Consider the following 17,381-nt stretch of genomic DNA (forward strand, 5'->3'; position numbering starts at 1 on the left):
TCTTCTTTATTTATAACACGTTATCAGTACAAAACTCTAACCAAGGTGCATATAATATACCTTTCTAACCCAGCAAAATTTTAGAGCATCACTCTATAATTTTTCTAGAGTATCTTTTGCTTTGTTCAAATAAAAATATCTTGAGTATCATTTATATAATATTTTGGAGTATCCGTTTTCCTATTTAATTTATCTAGGATAATCTAAACCATTATATGGATTTAAAAGGATTATCAACTGTTGTTTTAAATATCGGGTTCCATGATTAAAATGGAAGATTATTATTACTTTATATTTGTTCACTACAATTTATTTTTAATATGAATATTATTTTTTTGAATTACTTGTGATATGAGAAATTTGTTTTCTTTTCTTAGTGACATGATGTTACTATCTTCGATGAAACCTGAAGTTTCAGTCGATATTTCTATACATCCCTTAGTGACCTAAAGTCACTAATTTTGATAGAACCAAGAGTTCCAATCAATAATTATAATTATATATGGCTAATGCCAAAATTGAAAGAATTTGAGGGAGTAATAATTATAATATGACTAGAAGTCATATTCAAGCAAATACCCTATGAATATATTTATTGAAAGTAAATGACAAAATTCATTGTGAAGCCAAAAGGTCACAAAATATGGAATAACCCTCAAAAAAATTCAAATGCTGAAAATAAATGCAAAATTTGTTGTGGACCTAAAAGATCACAATATATGAGGATAAACTTTTGGAAAGCTTTAATGCTGACAATAAATATAAATTCAATTGATGCTTGAAATCTCCCTAAAGGATTATCATCTAAAACAAAAGCCATATAATTTTGATTTTCTATATTATGATCACAAGCCATATAACTTTTAACTTTTTATCTTATGACTAGAACCCATATAAATATATATATATATAATTTTATATTTTATTACATGACTAGAAGTTATATAATTTGAATTTTCTATTTTACAGTTAGAAACCATATATATTTAATTTTTTTATTTTATTAAATGGCTAGCAGTTGTATAACTTTGGTTTTTTACCTTATAGCCAGAAGTTATATATATATATATATATATATTTTTTTTTTGATATCTTATTAAATGACTAGAAGTCATACAACTTAGATTTTCTATTTTATGGCCAGAAGTCCTATATATATATATCTAATTTTTTATATCTTATTAAATGACTCGTAGTTATATAACTTTGATTTTCTATCTTATGGCCGAAAGTCATATATATTATTTTTTTGTTATTTTATTAAATGGCTAGATCCCATATAACTTTACATTTCTATCTTATGATCAAAAGCCATATATCTTTGATTTTTTTTATTTTAAAATTAAATGGCTAGATGCCATGTATCTTTAATTTTTTTTAATTAAATGAACTAAAGCCATATAATTTTGATTCTCTGAAAGATCACTATATGATTTGTTTATAAGAAAAAAATTACGGTAATTAGAATTTTTATTTGAAGGCTATAAATATTATAACCCACAAGACTAATGGCTCAAATGTCTTTTATTATGAGAAACTATTTATTATATAGTGAAGGATGTATTGGTACAAAAGTTTACTTTTTCTTCTTATTTCATGTTACATTTATATTTTACTTCTTATTAATTTAAATCTTAAATTTTATCCTTATCTTATTCTCATATATTCTTGACATTAAATTTGATATTTATTAATATTATAATTTCTTATTACTAAATGGTCAACAATCAATACACTCATGTTATTGAATGACATAAAAATAATAACATATGATGCTTTTAAAGCCCGAAGGCTTATGGTTCAAATATTAAGTGACACAAATGATCTTTAAAAATATATATATTTATTATATAGAGCCTTGAAGACTAATAACTTATAAATAGTTCTGAAGGCTTATGATTCAAATATTCATATCTATATAGTTTGATTTTAGTCCTTATAGATCTCTTTCTGTTGAATTTATAAATTTATAAATAAGTTTTAAAATATTACATAATATATACAAAGAAATAAAGTTTTCGAATAACGAAATATTGAGAAAATATATATGTTTTGTTAAAAAAATACTTCATTTTTTGAAAAAACATAACAAAAAGTGAAGTATATCATATAGTGAAATAATAATATATGTTAGTTCCTAAAGAACAATATGTAATAAAAAATTAATACAGTTTTAGAAAAACTAATAACAAAATATTGATATAGTTCCTGAAAAACTGGTAACAAAATCGATATAGTTTTTGAATAACTAATATAATTCCTCCCATTATTTTTGTGGGCAAAAAAAGAAATTGATAATGAAAATCATGACTCACAAATATACATATTAGAATATTTATTTATCAAAGGGTCTTAAGGTGATAGCTTAATTAGATTGAAATCTATTATTATATCTAAATCAGGAAGCATTTAGATTTCTAAGTTAAAGATATGTTATTAACTTACTATATAGTATTCACTCTATTTGAAATACAGAAATAAAAAATATATATTTATGACTCACTTGAGGAGAAGATTGTTAGAATACAAGTGTGAATCATGGTGGATAGAATTTGTTATCATTAATATTATATCATTAGTTACATCTCATATTTCTTTTGAAAAAAGGCTAAGAGTCTATGTCACTCAATCCCCATGAGTGTACAAATTTCTATCACGAGGTAAAAGATAAAAAATATAGCTCTAGAAGAGTTATATCAGAATTTGTTATCCTAAAAATAAAATCTATAATTGATACTCCCCCATCTTAAATATAAGACCCTTTTTATAATGTAAATTATACTATAAAAGGGGTCTTATATTTAGGATTGGAGGAGTAACATATTCCTTGTGAAATATTAAGGTAATAAGAAGTTTACCAATAATTGAGAATAATTTTATAATAAACCATAAATTTATGTATTTATAATTTGGCATGACCGATCAGATCATCTCGGATCATAATAATACAAAATATCATGAAAAAAATGTGCATTATCATTTATTAAAGAACTAGAAGATTCTTTAAAAATGATATATGATTCAAGAATTTTTATTTACTATTTGTTCTCAAAAGAACTAAATAAGAGAACATCACTAGCTGTACTCAAAATCGGATCTGTGCAGATTTATAATTATCAAATTTATATATGGGTCCATTTAGACACCATGTGGATCAAAGTAATACTTTATAAGTGAAAAATGCATTTATAAAATAGTCACAGGTGTTTATGATCAACTTGCAACCTGAAATTTGCAAATATGTCCAAATAATTACATTGAGTACATAAGTTCCTGATTATGAAATCAATATGATTCTCGTTGAGATTGCTAGTGATTGTTCCTCACGTTGCTGATAATTATATGCTTAGTAAAAGCCTCCATAAATAGTTAGACCAGAGTTTATGAGAATAAAATTCTCATTTGAGTGTTGGGATGATTGATTTTATATATTTTTGCACATAAATACATCAAGCCAACAATATATTGTGAATTCTCCCATTATAATTTGCTTTTGGTCAGGAGCCAAATATTTTTCATCTTAGAATGTGCAATATCTATTATTGCACCGCAATAATGCACATAGATGGATATTAAAAGTAAGTTGGGATTACTGTTGGATAAGAATCTCTTTATTCTTGTGTTGTCTCTAAATGAAACAAAATAATATTTCTAAAGGAGATTTATGGATTTAGGAGACCTATACTGCATGTTCCCAATATGAGGGGGAGAAAATATAACTGGAAAAGAAAACACATAAAATATATTTTTACTATCAAATGTAGATCTTCAAATATAGTAGTATGAACTAGAAGTTCATAAAGTATTGCGTTCATAAAATATTATTAATATCTGTTAGATGCAATTACCGATTCAAATGAGAATTTTTAATTCTTAAATTTCAATTAAAAGTGCTCCTATTCTTGAAGACATGCTAAAAACATGAGAGTATGATCAGTTTTTTGAAAGAAAAAAAGAGAGCAAATGATCATGATGGTTATACTAAAGAGGCATGAATTGCAAAAGAAGTTAAGGCATAACTATTTGACCCTGAAGAGGTTTAAGTGTCTGAAAGTAATGAAGAGATCTTGATATGTTATGTCATAAAAGAAAAAGGGACTAATAAAAGAATAAAATTGTTGATAATAATTTTATTGATGATATTACATGATCCAATGAGGATATTATATATAAATCTGTCATGACATATAGATAGAAAAACGGTTGGCCAACAGAAAAGAAAAAAACGCAATAGAACAGGGATTTGTGTATCCCTAGCTCACGTACTTAAAGTGTTATGCTAGTATCATGTAAATAGGCACTTGCATAATAAAGAGTCCTGTGGTAGATTAAATTACATGTCTTTTCAATCTTACAGTCTGATAATAAATGAAGTTTTTTCATGTGCGTCTTAGAAATATATAACTGTAACGTATAATTCACTTTATAGTGAAATTATATGTAAATCCCAGAAAGATTCAAATCCCTGTATAAATTCAAATGATCCGACACATGAATATATTTGGATCATAGTGTATAAAAATCCTTGAAGGATTTAAGTTTCTAGAAACGTATAATTATGTTCTCAAGAATACTATTCAATTAAGTCTCTATATGAGGCATATGTGGTTAATATCGATTGAAGGAATGATCTAAACATATTTCAACTTGTCTATTTGTGAAAAGATTCAAAATGAGTTTGCTATCAGTACTATTTATGATAATAGCATCGAAACTCCTGATGAGTTTTCAAAAGCTGTGAATTACTTAAAGAAAAATTTTGAAATGAAAGTTTTGGAAATAACATATAGATAAGTCACATCCATTATGTGGATAAGTAACATCTATTATATGTTTCGGTAATTGCAAGATATTTAGATATGGACTAAAGATCAATTTAGACCTCCATAAAGTAATGAATAAACACTTGGTCTAGAAGCACCACATCTTAGTGCTACTAATCCATTTATATATCTATCTAGCCATATAGGATCTGATATATCATTTGTTGATTAGCATGATATACTTTTTTATCAACATGAAGATGTTAGAATGAAGTTAAAAATATTCTTTGTTATTTTAAAGGTGTTGTGGAGGTAATATTATTTTATTTGAAGGTACCCAAGACTAATCTTAATGGCTATATAGATCAAGTATTTTTGTTTGATCCTTATGTCAAGAAATCACAGTATGATCTATGTATGGGTAAATCATAAAAGGACTATTCGTCTCATAATTTTCAGAAGATTATGAAATTCATATTTAACATTTTTATCTCACTATAATATTTGAAAGGCTTGTTCGTTATATTAGACTTTGTAGGCTCGAAAATGTTAACTGATATTGCCAAGATGGGGAGTTGATACACGTTGTACTCTTTTTTCTTTCTTGTCTATGATTTTGTCCCACTGAGTTTTTCTAACAAGGTTTTTAATGAGATAGGATTACATAGTGTATCAATGAATGATGTACTCTCTTTTTTCGCTAGGTTTTTGTCCCACAGGGTTTTTCCCAATTAGAATTTTTTAACAAAGCACATTCATATACATTGGACATTCAAGGGGGAGTGTTATGAATATAATAATATCTTTGTGGATATCTATATATTTCCCATTATCTTCTATATCTCTTATAATGTCCAATATATCCCATTATCTCTATATCTCACAATTATCTCCTATTATTATGTAATTTGTAGATTCTATCAAAGGTGTAAAGTTGTGCCTACAAATAGAAGCCATATATACTGTATTTAGAACTCTTGAATAGAATGACAAATACTCTCTCTTGTTGACCATCTCTTCCTCTGTATGATTCTTTTTTATTTTTTTCTTTATTTATAACACTTAAGTTTTAATTGTATTTAAAAAAAAAAGGAGTACTTGACTCAAATTTTTTTTTAAAAAAGATACAGCTGGACAAAAAAAGGGGAGAGAATTACAATCAGGTTCCAAGCAAGGAAAACAATTGAAAAACAAATCCCAGAAATTGTCATTCTCACTATAGAACTTGTCATTATACGCTGTCAAAATTGTTATTAGAACTTTTTAGTAATTATTTCTCTTTATAAAATTTGATTGTAATTCTCCTAAAAAAGAGCGACAGAATCCTACTATTTTACCTGTTATTCGCTGCGCTTCTTTCTCTGCCATTGTTTAACGTTGTCACGTAAATAGGAAAGAGGTGGCTCGAGAGAATGGATGACCGAAAAAGTTTTTTTTCTTTTTTTTTTTAATTGTGAGGAGTAGCCTCGGGATGGGAAAAAAATTATTATTATTTTTCACTTGACGACCCAGATTTAAAAAATAGAATAAAATAAAAAAATACACACTCCGGGGCCCTGACTTCGCTCCTTTCTTCTCCTCGTTCATGCACTCTCCATTTCACGCCACAGCCGAAGCCACCCAAACTTCTCGTTGTTCTCCCCATAGCCGGCGATCTCCTCACTCCCTCTCACCCACCACCGTCTTCTCTCTCACCGTTTCGCCTGCGATAGTGCTGAGGAAGAAGACGCGACAGCGAGACGGCCGATAGTGTGGCTCTCTAAACTTAGACCTTCGATTTCACCGGTAACCATTTTGGATTTTGATTTTGCTGTTTTTTTATGCCTTCCATTTTTGCTTTTGTTTTTGCCCTCTTGCTTTTCATCCCTTCCTGTTAAATTTCTACTTTATTTTTATTCTGTGCATCTAAATCTGCTCGATCACCTCATCCAATTCCTTTTCCTTCCTGTAAATGGACAAAATTATCCTGCAATTTACGAAATTTGATGATTAAGCTGAACAACTGTGTTTTTGTTTGATTGTGGGTTCCATTGCTGATTTTATGGGCTTGATCTGAAGCTATTGTCGATTTGTGGGTTTGATTGAACTTTGGGTATATTATTGATGCACTTTGGCGCTAGTAAAATGAACTACAACCTAAATGATGGTTAGGGAAGATTTTAAAGTGAAGTTTTCTCCAGGATAGAACGTGTATTTTTTCTTGGAATATTTTTGAGAGAAATTGTCTCTCAACAAAATCAAAGAGAACCCTTGACAAAATTTTTCTACCATCAAATGCGCACTTCCTCTCTTATATTTTTCTCCTGGTTCATTTTTCTAGAGAAACTTCGAGAGAAAATCAAAATAACAGAAAGTCTAGGAGAAATTTGTAGAGAAGTTCTCTCAGATAATTTTATCCGAGAAAAGAATTCTAAAAAAACAATGCATTTATAAAAATTGCACATTATGATCCGTCTTTGATGGTGAGATCAGACCTCTTAATGTGTTGTTTGATGACTTCCCTGATCCCTTTTTTCACCTTATGCTTCCTTTTCCCTTTATCACAATATCCACTTCATGAAGAATATGCTTCGATTAAGAAACATATATTGTTGAATCCCAGATAAGAATCTCGTTATCTGCTCAACTTACCTCCTACGGTCATGGGTTCACATGGAAGAAGATCAGGAAAGCTTCTCTTTGATTCTTTTCGAAGTTGCTCTTGGAGGATTGTGCCGAAAACCCAAATTTTGCTACCCAATAAAAGATTTTCCCAGCATGAACACTTCTTATTGATGCCTGCATGGAATAGAGTGAAATTTCATATCGGGATTTCATCGCACAGTCTTGCATCACAGCGACTAGGATTACAAGGTAGAGCCAACAGGAACTTATGTAACCCATTTCTCAATGAGGCAAGGAGATTTTACTATGTTTATAATGTGCAGCAGCAGGATCAACGTAAGCCGCGACGTCTTAGAAGGTGGTTTCTTGTTGGTTTGTTGATTTATTCAGGGGTTTGTGCCAAGATATACTATGATCATTTAGAATCCGTTCCCTATCACAAACGGACTCGTTTAATTCTCATTTCTGAGTCTCAATTGAGGAGCAGTGGAGAGACGTATTTCAAGGGAAAGAGTGAGTCTTTTGGAGACAGAATATTGCCTGATGCACACCCTGAAAGCATTCGGGTAAGAAGGATAGCTCAGGATATAATTGATGCATGCGAGGCTGAGATTCAGCGCGGAGGGTCACAACTTAGTACTGCGAGGTCACATTTGGACGGATTGAAGTGGGAGGAGTTAGTGGTGAGTGGTTCTGGAGACGCCTTTCATGTGCCGTGTGATAAGACTGTGATGTTTGATGGGATGCCTGAGCATCTCAAAAGTGACGCAGAGGTAGCATTCCTCCTTGGACATGAGGTGAGTGTGTGTGTATAAAAGACAATACTTGGGGCAAGTTACTTATATTTGTGTTAAAGTGAGTCTGGTAAATCAAAGTATTTTGTTAGATGTGCTCAGCATCCTAAAGTGTTATGTGGTTTGAAGTATTTTTTTAAAATACATCCAGCACCTTTAAATATGTGTCTTGTGCCTTTAAATTGTTTGTCAGATACATTCAGCATCCTGTTTGATATTCATTCATTTAACGAACCTTTTGAGGAGTTAATGACGAAATTAAAAGTACTAATGAAATAATACTTTAAAAGCATAACTGCTTTTGAAAAATATTAATACTTCAAGAACAAAATTACATCATAAAATATTTTAGGATATTGTGACAAAATAATTCGGGGTGATGAATACACTTTAACCCTATATGTTATTATGTCCAAGTTTTCCAATTACAATTTTTAAAATATTATAATTAAGTTATAAATGTACATGAAAAAAAAGACACATGGCTATTTATGGTGGGAGAAGTTGACATAATCTGTATAAGGGATTTAATATGAGTAATGTTCACACACACATATAAATGGTGTTGTAGTTATTTGGCTCGTTATTAATTATGCATTTTTATATTTGGCATGGTACTTTGTTATAGATTGGGCATATTGTGGCAAGACATTATGCGGAAAACTTGACAACAGCGTATCGCTTTCGCATTATGAAGTCCATGCTCAATCCAATTGGCTTGTGGGATGCATTCATGAATAAATATGCTGCTCATGCCATCGCTACCTTTTGGAAGTAAGCTATATATCTTCACACTCAATTACTGATTAATTTACATCTTTTAATTGGCTCTATGGCTTTATTGGTAGGCTTGATGTGTTGAAACCAATGTTTTAAAAACCGGACCGGACATCGAACCGGAAAAGTCAGCGGGTCATGGTTCAAACGGTCAGATCAGTCGGACCGTTTGGTCAGACCAGTAATATAAAAATTAAATTAAAAATAATATTATGTATATATAATAAATATATAAAATTAAAATATCAAATTTTTAAATAGCATAAAAATAAATTTAAATAGTTTAACTTGATAATGATTTTGAGTTTTTTCATTCTGCTCCCATTTGATTGTTTCTGGCAAGCGTTGATTTTGGGCCTTCACTACACATTCTCATAAGTTAAATTAGACGCGCACACTAGGATGAGCAGTACACTACACGTGGATTATGCTGGACTAATCACAAGAAGAAAAGTTTAGAAAACATAAAATAAATCTTCACAGATAAGGACAAGGGTAGGGAGAAGAATCTAGAGACGGAAAAAAAAGGACCTTTTGCGGAGAGAGTGAGAGTGAGTTGCTGCATTCTTCCATTAGCTTCGCCATTATCTAAGACGTACAACTTTGGGCAAGGGGAGATTGGAAGTCACGATAGAGGGAAGAAGTGAAGCTTGCTCACTTGCTTGAGGATGAAGATTAACCAACGAACAACAATGACGGAGGAAAGGAAGCACAGAGAATTGAAGAAGACGTGGTATTTTAGCAAAAGTGTAAAATCATCCCAGAGGAATGACGAAATATATCAGATCTAAAGGTTTTTTTTTGCTAGAAAAGGTAAGCTCAAAACCGTCCAGTTTACTCAAATCCGCTCCGGTTCCGGGCTCAAATCCGGATTCCGGCTCAAAAGGCGGTTCGAAACGGCTGAATCCGGCTGAAAGCATAAGACGGCCTGAAGTATTTGAACCAACCGCTTGTATCACTGGGTGACGGTCAAACCAGTTGGACCATCTGGTCCGGTCCGGGTTTAATAACATTGGTTGAAACACAACCTTCACTCTTTAGTATAAGTACTATTTAGCGGTTGGATTTAGTCATAATTATAAAACCTAATTTTACTTTGTTTCCTAAATTTATAATTTCTTCCAAAAATGTTCCTATTTATTATATATATTAAGGAGGTTTCTATCAAAAGATATTTTCACTGCACATGATTAAAGATGGTACTTTAGGAAACTCAACATATATTTACTATAAATAACCAATTTATAATTATTTTTTTAATATTTACAGATCAGTTATCTAGCTTGTATTAAAAATTGGCGCTAGTGATAAAATTCTTATTCTAAGAATGTAGCATAGCCATTTTGTGATGCAATGTGATGTAGCTGTTTCAGGCAAGAGTATGAAGCAGATTACATTGGGATGTGTTTAAGTGCTTTGGCTGGATACGATCCTAGGGAAGGTCCGAACTTGTTGGAGAAAATAGACAAGCTTTGGACTCCCAACAGTGCTTATCCAAGTCCAAAAATGAGGGCACAATTTCTCTCATGTCGTGAAGTCATGGAGGAACCTCTTTCTCTATACTTACGAGGATGTATAAAGTAGGACTTTGAGGTTTACCTCCTTGTTTGTTTGTTTGGTTGGTTATTGGGAGGGTTTGGAATAAAGGGCTTTGGAGGGGATGACTATAATTTAAATTATTTAAATTATGTGATCAGAATAACTTCATTATTTGCTTCAAATTTCGTCATTCTCAGCCTCTAATTTCCACAAATATTGAAAACAATGGTGATGATGAACGATAGCAAAATTGTTTTTAGGCTAAAATCCCAAAAAGTTCCCTGAACTTTGGGTGTGTTGCACATCACTTCTCTAGCTTATAGAAGTTTAAAACTAAGACTCTAGAATTTTATATTTTGACTGTCAACTCTGTTACCGTTAAAGCTGTTGTTAAACCTGGAGTTTTATGTCACCTCACTTTTTTTTTTTAATTGAACAATATGCCATATCTCTAATAAATAACACTTGGCATTGACATGGAATTTTAAAATACTTAGGGTTATTATGTTATTTTCCCATTAAAATAGGTTTTCTTCTCCACTTTCCGATCGATTCTCAGTAACCAATGCGTTGTGGAAATCAATGATGGCGGCCTGAAGGAAGAAGACAAGAAAGAAAGGCATGTCTCATCTGAATTGGTTAAATTCTTTGGGCCTGTTCTTTACTTTTTGATATGAGTTTTGATACAAGTAAGACCCCGTGATCGAGTGCTGACGAGATTCTCCCTCGTTTCCTTTTCTCGATTATAGTTGATGCGCACGCACATACATATAAACACTTACAGGATGGTGCAATAGTAAAAAGGTCCTTTGAAATCAAGGGGCTTGTAAAGAAGCAAATCTTGTTGGCGAGAATAGTTCTCTTTGAAGTAAAAAAGAGGCGATGATTTCACCCAAAAAAAAAAAAGAGGCGATGAAGGAGAAAGTAGTGTACAATGTTTTTAAGATCCTCTTTGGCAAAGAGATAGAAATAACTTATAAGCACATTTCATGTAAGCCGAAACAAAATTTCTTTCATATGTTTATCTCGTATTCTGTAAATCATGATTGAAAAATTATTTATAAGCTATTTTAAATGGGCCTCAAGGCGTGGGCATGACTTTCTTTTATGCTTAATATGCCCTTACTTATTCTTATCTTATAAAGTGTAAGTTGGGTTGATTGATGAATTTTTTTCAGGATACAATGAAGACCTTTTAATATGAATTGCACTTTTAATATTCAAGTCAAAACAACAATGACTTTTACAAAGTGATAATTTGACTCTATTTCAAAATTTCATCTCAATGCCAAGTGTTATTTATTAGAGTGACATGGCATATTGTTCAAATTAAAAAAAAAAAAAAAGTGAGATGGCATGAAATCGTTAAATTTAACGGCAGCTTTAACGGTAACAGAGTTGATGATCAAAATATGAAACTTCATAATCTTAATTTTAAACTTCTATGACTTACGGAAGTAATGTGTAACACACCCAAGGTTCAAAGAGGTCTTTTGAATATTAGCCCTGCTTTTAAGGTACAAAGTTTCATGGCTTCTTAGGAAAAAAAAGAAAAGAAAAGAAAAGAAAAGAAAGAAAGAATATGCATGGAAGATTAACTTTTCTTATGCTAAAAAAATATGTATAAGAAATGGTGAATTCTAAACCCCTCTTTTTAAAATAAACGTGGAGAAAAATGAAATAGGCCATCTAACTATCTTTTAAGATGTGAAGACATACTATGATCATTGGGAAAGTACGCATTGTTGTTCAGGGCACATTGTTACATGACGCCGAGAATTTTAAGTCGCATTTTTTTCTTATAAGATTAAACTCACTCGTCTTGACCCAAAAAAAAAAAACTCACTCGTCAGTTTCCATACTTTTAATGAGTTTTTATTTTGATTTTTATATTTTTAACCAGTTTTGGTTTTGATCTTTATATTAAGTGACATTAATAATCAGTTCACATTAGCCTAATTTTTTTTTTGTTGACAAAATTTTAGGAAAGGAATCGGGCTCACCCACGATCTAAGGGCAGGGCACCTAACGCTTGATCCACTGGAGCCTGTCCTTATGGGGTACGGGAGCATGACAAGCAAGCCCTTTTTTTCTGGCCTAATAAGTAGGAATCACCCAGCTTCACTACGCTGTGGAGATGCCTCCCCCAGCGCTGCGACTGGAGCCACAACAAAGTAGCACTCCCCAGGGTTTTGATGAGAAAGTCCAACCCCTTCGCCAGCTGAACCCACGGATGAGGGGTCACATTAGCCTAATTTATGTAGCGATAACGCTACATTTCAGCGAAGTGAACACTGTCAGACTTAGATTTAAGTCCTTGTAAAATTACAAAGAACCAATGTTTTTTACCCCAAAATAGAGACTAAAAGCAATTATAGGAACCAACGTTCTTAGCACGTATATTTTTGTATTTGGTTGGCTGCTTGTGACATCTAATACATGTTGGTCTCAATTAGATATATAACAGATGAACGAAAATGTTGATAAACAAATTATAAAATTTGCAAAACAATTAATAATAAATTATTTTATGATTTTAATCGAAATCAACATAATTTTATTATTCATAACATAAAAGATCTTAACATCCCTAACTCATTATGAAAACTTCAAATTATTTTTTTACAAAAAAATTCAAATTAATTGACAGTAATTTAATTTTGAAGTTTGAAATCCGGGGTTTTTTATTAATTTCACTGCTTCGAATGTTAACATTACAGAAAAGATAAAATTAAACTTGTATATATAATTTAAGGAAAATTCATCTTCTAATCCATCAAATTTTAAATCACGTACTATTTCCTGTTTTAACTATAAGACCTTATTTATAAACTACAAACAGAATCTTATAAGTAGGAACAAAGGTAGTATAATTAACACAGTCTCTCAATTATAAACTCCAGGTGTACGCAAGAATTTCTCCCGTTGGTATGATACAAATAATATCTCTCTCCACAACCTTCTGCAACTACCATTTGAACGCATCTAACTAACTAACAAACACTTTCAGAATATGAACACGTGTCCACTTTAGCTATTTCTTGTCTTGCTATTTAACGAAACACTGCCTCGAAATAATCACATATTGTTCAATCTCAGACAACAATTTGGTGATCTGCTCAATCTACATTCTACGACAATCATGGGGTCTCGCGTAAGATCAGGAAAGCTTGTTTTTGATTCTTTTCGAAGCTGCTCTTCGAGGTTCATGCCCAACGCCCAAATTTTGATAACCAACAAAAGGATTTCCCAGTTTGAACAGTTACTGGTTCCTGCATGGAATAGAGCCAAGTTTCATATTAGGACTCCATCTTATCACTCTCTCGTATCGCAGAGAGCCAACAAGAACTTATTGTCTGATCCATTTCTCAATGAGGCTAGGAGATTTTACTATGTGGATCAGTACAATAATGTGCAGCAGCAACATATCGTAAGCCACGAGGTCTTATTAGACGGTGGTTTCTTGTTGGTGTCTTAATGATAGTAACATGTTGTTCAGGGCTTATTCTAAAGATATACTATGATCATTTGGAGATTGTTCCCTACCATAAAAGGACTCGTTTAATTCTGTTCTCCGAGTCAACGTTGAAGAAGATTAGAGAGCAGTATGTGAAGAAAAAGAAAGAGCGTTTTGAAGAGAGAGTATTGCCCCAGACACAAGCTGAAAGCATACGGGTAAGAAGGATAGCTCAGGACATAATTGATGCATACGAGGATGAGATTAACCGACAAGGGTCACAATTTAGTGCGACGTCACATTTGGATGGATTGAAGAAGTGGGAGGTGTTAGTGGTGAGTGGTCATGGAAATTCTGCCTTTACTGCTATAGCGAGTAGTGGGAAGATTGTGGTGTTTGATTGGATGTTTGAGCATGCCACAAGTGATGTAGAGATGGCATTCCTCATTGGAAGGGAGGTATGGATGTGTGTGTCTATATACACACACATATATATATGCATATTGTATGGTTGGTTCCTTACATACTCCTTCCCGTACTAAAGGTAGGAGCTAGTTAGGCGTTTTGCTCTAAGCCTAAATTTAAGACTTGAATTGGATCAGCTTTTTCTCCTAAATTCATCATTTTTTTGGGGGCAAAATAGCATCCAACATCGTAATCATTCTTTATGATGCATCTAACACTCTTATCTTATCTTTTTGGTAAATCTAGCACCCTAACCTTCTTGATGTAACTGAAAAATATAATAATATTAGAGTGAGATCAAAGAGCTAGATACATTATAAAATAGATCAGAGTACTGAATACACCTGTGAAATAAGATCGGGGTGTTGAATGCTGAGAAGTGAGGTCAAGGTACTGGAAGCACCTTTACTTTTTTTTTTTTTTTAATCTTTAAACTACTCTTATTGATACTGATTGCACATATTAATATTACATCTAATACATGTTATGGTCTTTTAGATTGGGCATATTGTGGCTCGACATACTGCTGAAAACCTGACAAGAGCTTATGGCTTCAAGATTCTAGAGTCCATACTCAATCCAATTGGCTTGTGGGATGCATTCAAGGATCATTTTGCTAAACGTACCATCAACATGCGTATCTTTTGGATGTAAGCTACACACACACACACACTCTCAATTACTAATTAATTGTGAACATCACTTATTAATTGGCTCTATATGTGACTCTATTAAGCTCCTTGTTTATATATTGGTAGGTTTTATGTGTGTTGAAATAAAATTGTGATTCTAACCAAGAACATGATATATATATATATATATATAGCCTAATTAATTTCATCACAACATTGCAGGCAACAATTAGAAGCAGATTACATTGGGATGCGATTAAGTGCTTTAGCTGGATATGACCCCAGGGAGGCCCCGAAATTGTTGGAGAAGACGGACAAGTCGTGGGACGACAACAATATTTCCCACCCACCTCCAAAACTAAGGGCAGAATATCTGTCATATCCTAAGATCATGAACGAACCTCTTTCTATATACTTACGAGGATGTCAAAGTAGAAGTTGAGGTTTATTACAAACTTGTTTGCTTAATTCGTTTGGTTGGGAGGCTTTTACTGGAAGGCATGGCTACATTTTAAATTTTTAATTATCATGTCAAAAAATTATCCTTATTAGTATTTCCTTCAAATTTCATCATGTTCTCAGCCTTGTTTCTACAAATTAAATATTCAAAACAATGATGATTATATGATGATTTTGACATAATGTTTTCTTAAGAAAATAAAATAAAAAGGCTAAATTATATGAACACCCCCTAACCGGATCATTTTATTTTCATCTCTTACTGATTTCTTGTGATTGCATAAGCACTCTTATAAACATCACTTCAGAATATAGAATTAATACACGAGGTTTTTGCTTAAACCCTCTTATAAATAATACGATAATACTACCTCCGGTCCTAATTATAAAAGCCAGTTGACTAATTTGAGGAGATTAAAGAAATAAGTTGAGTTAGTTATTTGTCCTAAATATGTGTTGTCTTTCCTAAAATATCCTTACTAATCAAGTGTATTGACTAGAACTATTATTATTAGAAAGGCTACTTTGGAAAAAAAATGTATAAATATAAGAGACAAAGTGGATTGGGGTTTTATATTTAGGACCAAAATAAAAGTCAAATAGGGTCTTATATTAAGGAATGGAGGTAGTATCAGATTCAGAAAAAATATTAAAAAAAAATCCTCAATCAAACTAAGCATCACAATTATAACGACAATTACAGACCAATAAGCCTGATTGAAGCCAAGTGCACTTTGACATTTCAATACCGATGTTCATGGCACATATTCCAATAACAGTTCTTCCTACTTCAAATAAAGAGCTAATTTGTCACAAATTCCAATGTTTTGTTAACCCAAAATAGAGACTAAAAACAATTACCAGTACATATTTTTGTATATGGTTGGCTGCTTGCGACATTTGATGCATGATGGTGTCAATTAGAACAATAGATGAACGAAGATGTTGATAAAAAAAATTATAAAATTTGGAAAACAACTAATAATAAATTATTTTTATGATTTTAATCAAGATCAAAATAATTTTATTATTCATAATATAAAAGATCGTAACATCCATAACTTATTATGAAAATTTCAAATTATTTTTTTGATAAAAAATTCAAATTAATGACACTAATTTAATTTTAAATGTGAAATCCCTAGTTTTTTTTAATTGATTTGACTGCTTCTATTTTTAACAGTAAAAAAAGATAAAATTAAGCTTGTATATAAAATTTAGAGAAAATTTATCTTTTTACTCTATCAAATTTTAAATCACTTATAATTAACACACTCTCTCAATTATGACTCATTGCAACTCATTCCTTAAATTTTTAACTCGCTCGTAACTCAATTTCAGAATTATACCAAGTATATCTCTTTCCACAACCTTCTGCAACTACCATATGAATGCATCTAACCAACTAACAATCACTTTCAGAATATGAACACGTGTCCACTTTAGCTATTTCTTCGTCTTGCTCGTTACTGAAGGAACGTTACCTCCGAATAATCACATATTGTTCAATCTCAGATAACAATTTGGTGATCTGCTCAATCGACTTTCTACGACAATCGCGGGGTCTAACGTAAGATCAGGAAAGCTTGTTTTTTATTTATTTCGAAGTTGCTCGTCGAGGTTCATGCCCAATGCCCAAATTTTGATACCCAACAACAAGATTTCCCAGTTGGAACAATTACTGGTACCTGCATGGAATAGAGCTAAGTTTCATATTGGGATTCCATCGCTGAGAGCCAAAAAGAACTTATTTTCTAATCCATTTCTCAATGAGGCTAGGAGATTTTACTATGTGGATCAGTACAACAATGTGCAGCAGCAACATCGTAAGCCACGAGGTCTTATTAGACGGTGGTTTCTTGTTGGTGGCTTGATGATAGCAACATGTTGT

At 31.8% G+C, this 17,381-nt stretch overlaps 2 protein-coding genes across 2 annotated transcripts; both read left to right on the top strand.

Annotated features, from left to right (window-relative positions):
* Positions 1 to 7,405: 7,405 nt before the first annotated feature.
* On the top strand, positions 7,406 to 8,939 carry LOC114752962 (mitochondrial metalloendopeptidase OMA1-like). The gene is made up of 2 exons (XM_028941636.1): positions 7,406 to 8,164; positions 8,790 to 8,939. The coding sequence occupies exons 1-2, from the start codon at positions 7,406 to 7,408 to the stop codon at positions 8,937 to 8,939; spliced, it is 909 nt and encodes a 302-aa protein (XP_028797469.1).
* A 4,680-nt stretch (positions 8,940 to 13,619) lies between these two features.
* Positions 13,620 to 15,053, top strand: LOC114752963 (mitochondrial metalloendopeptidase OMA1-like). The gene is made up of 3 exons (XM_028941637.1): positions 13,620 to 13,907; positions 13,991 to 14,392; positions 14,898 to 15,053. The coding sequence occupies exons 1-3, from the start codon at positions 13,620 to 13,622 to the stop codon at positions 15,051 to 15,053; spliced, it is 846 nt and encodes a 281-aa protein (XP_028797470.1).
* Positions 15,054 to 17,381: the final 2,328 nt, after the last annotated feature.

This window comes from Neltuma alba, unplaced genomic scaffold, assembly GCF_004799145.2.
Source record: "Neltuma alba isolate B1F8T4 unplaced genomic scaffold, ASM479914v2 tig00007615_pilon, whole genome shotgun sequence".
Taxonomy (NCBI): domain Eukaryota; kingdom Viridiplantae; phylum Streptophyta; class Magnoliopsida; order Fabales; family Fabaceae; genus Neltuma; species Neltuma alba.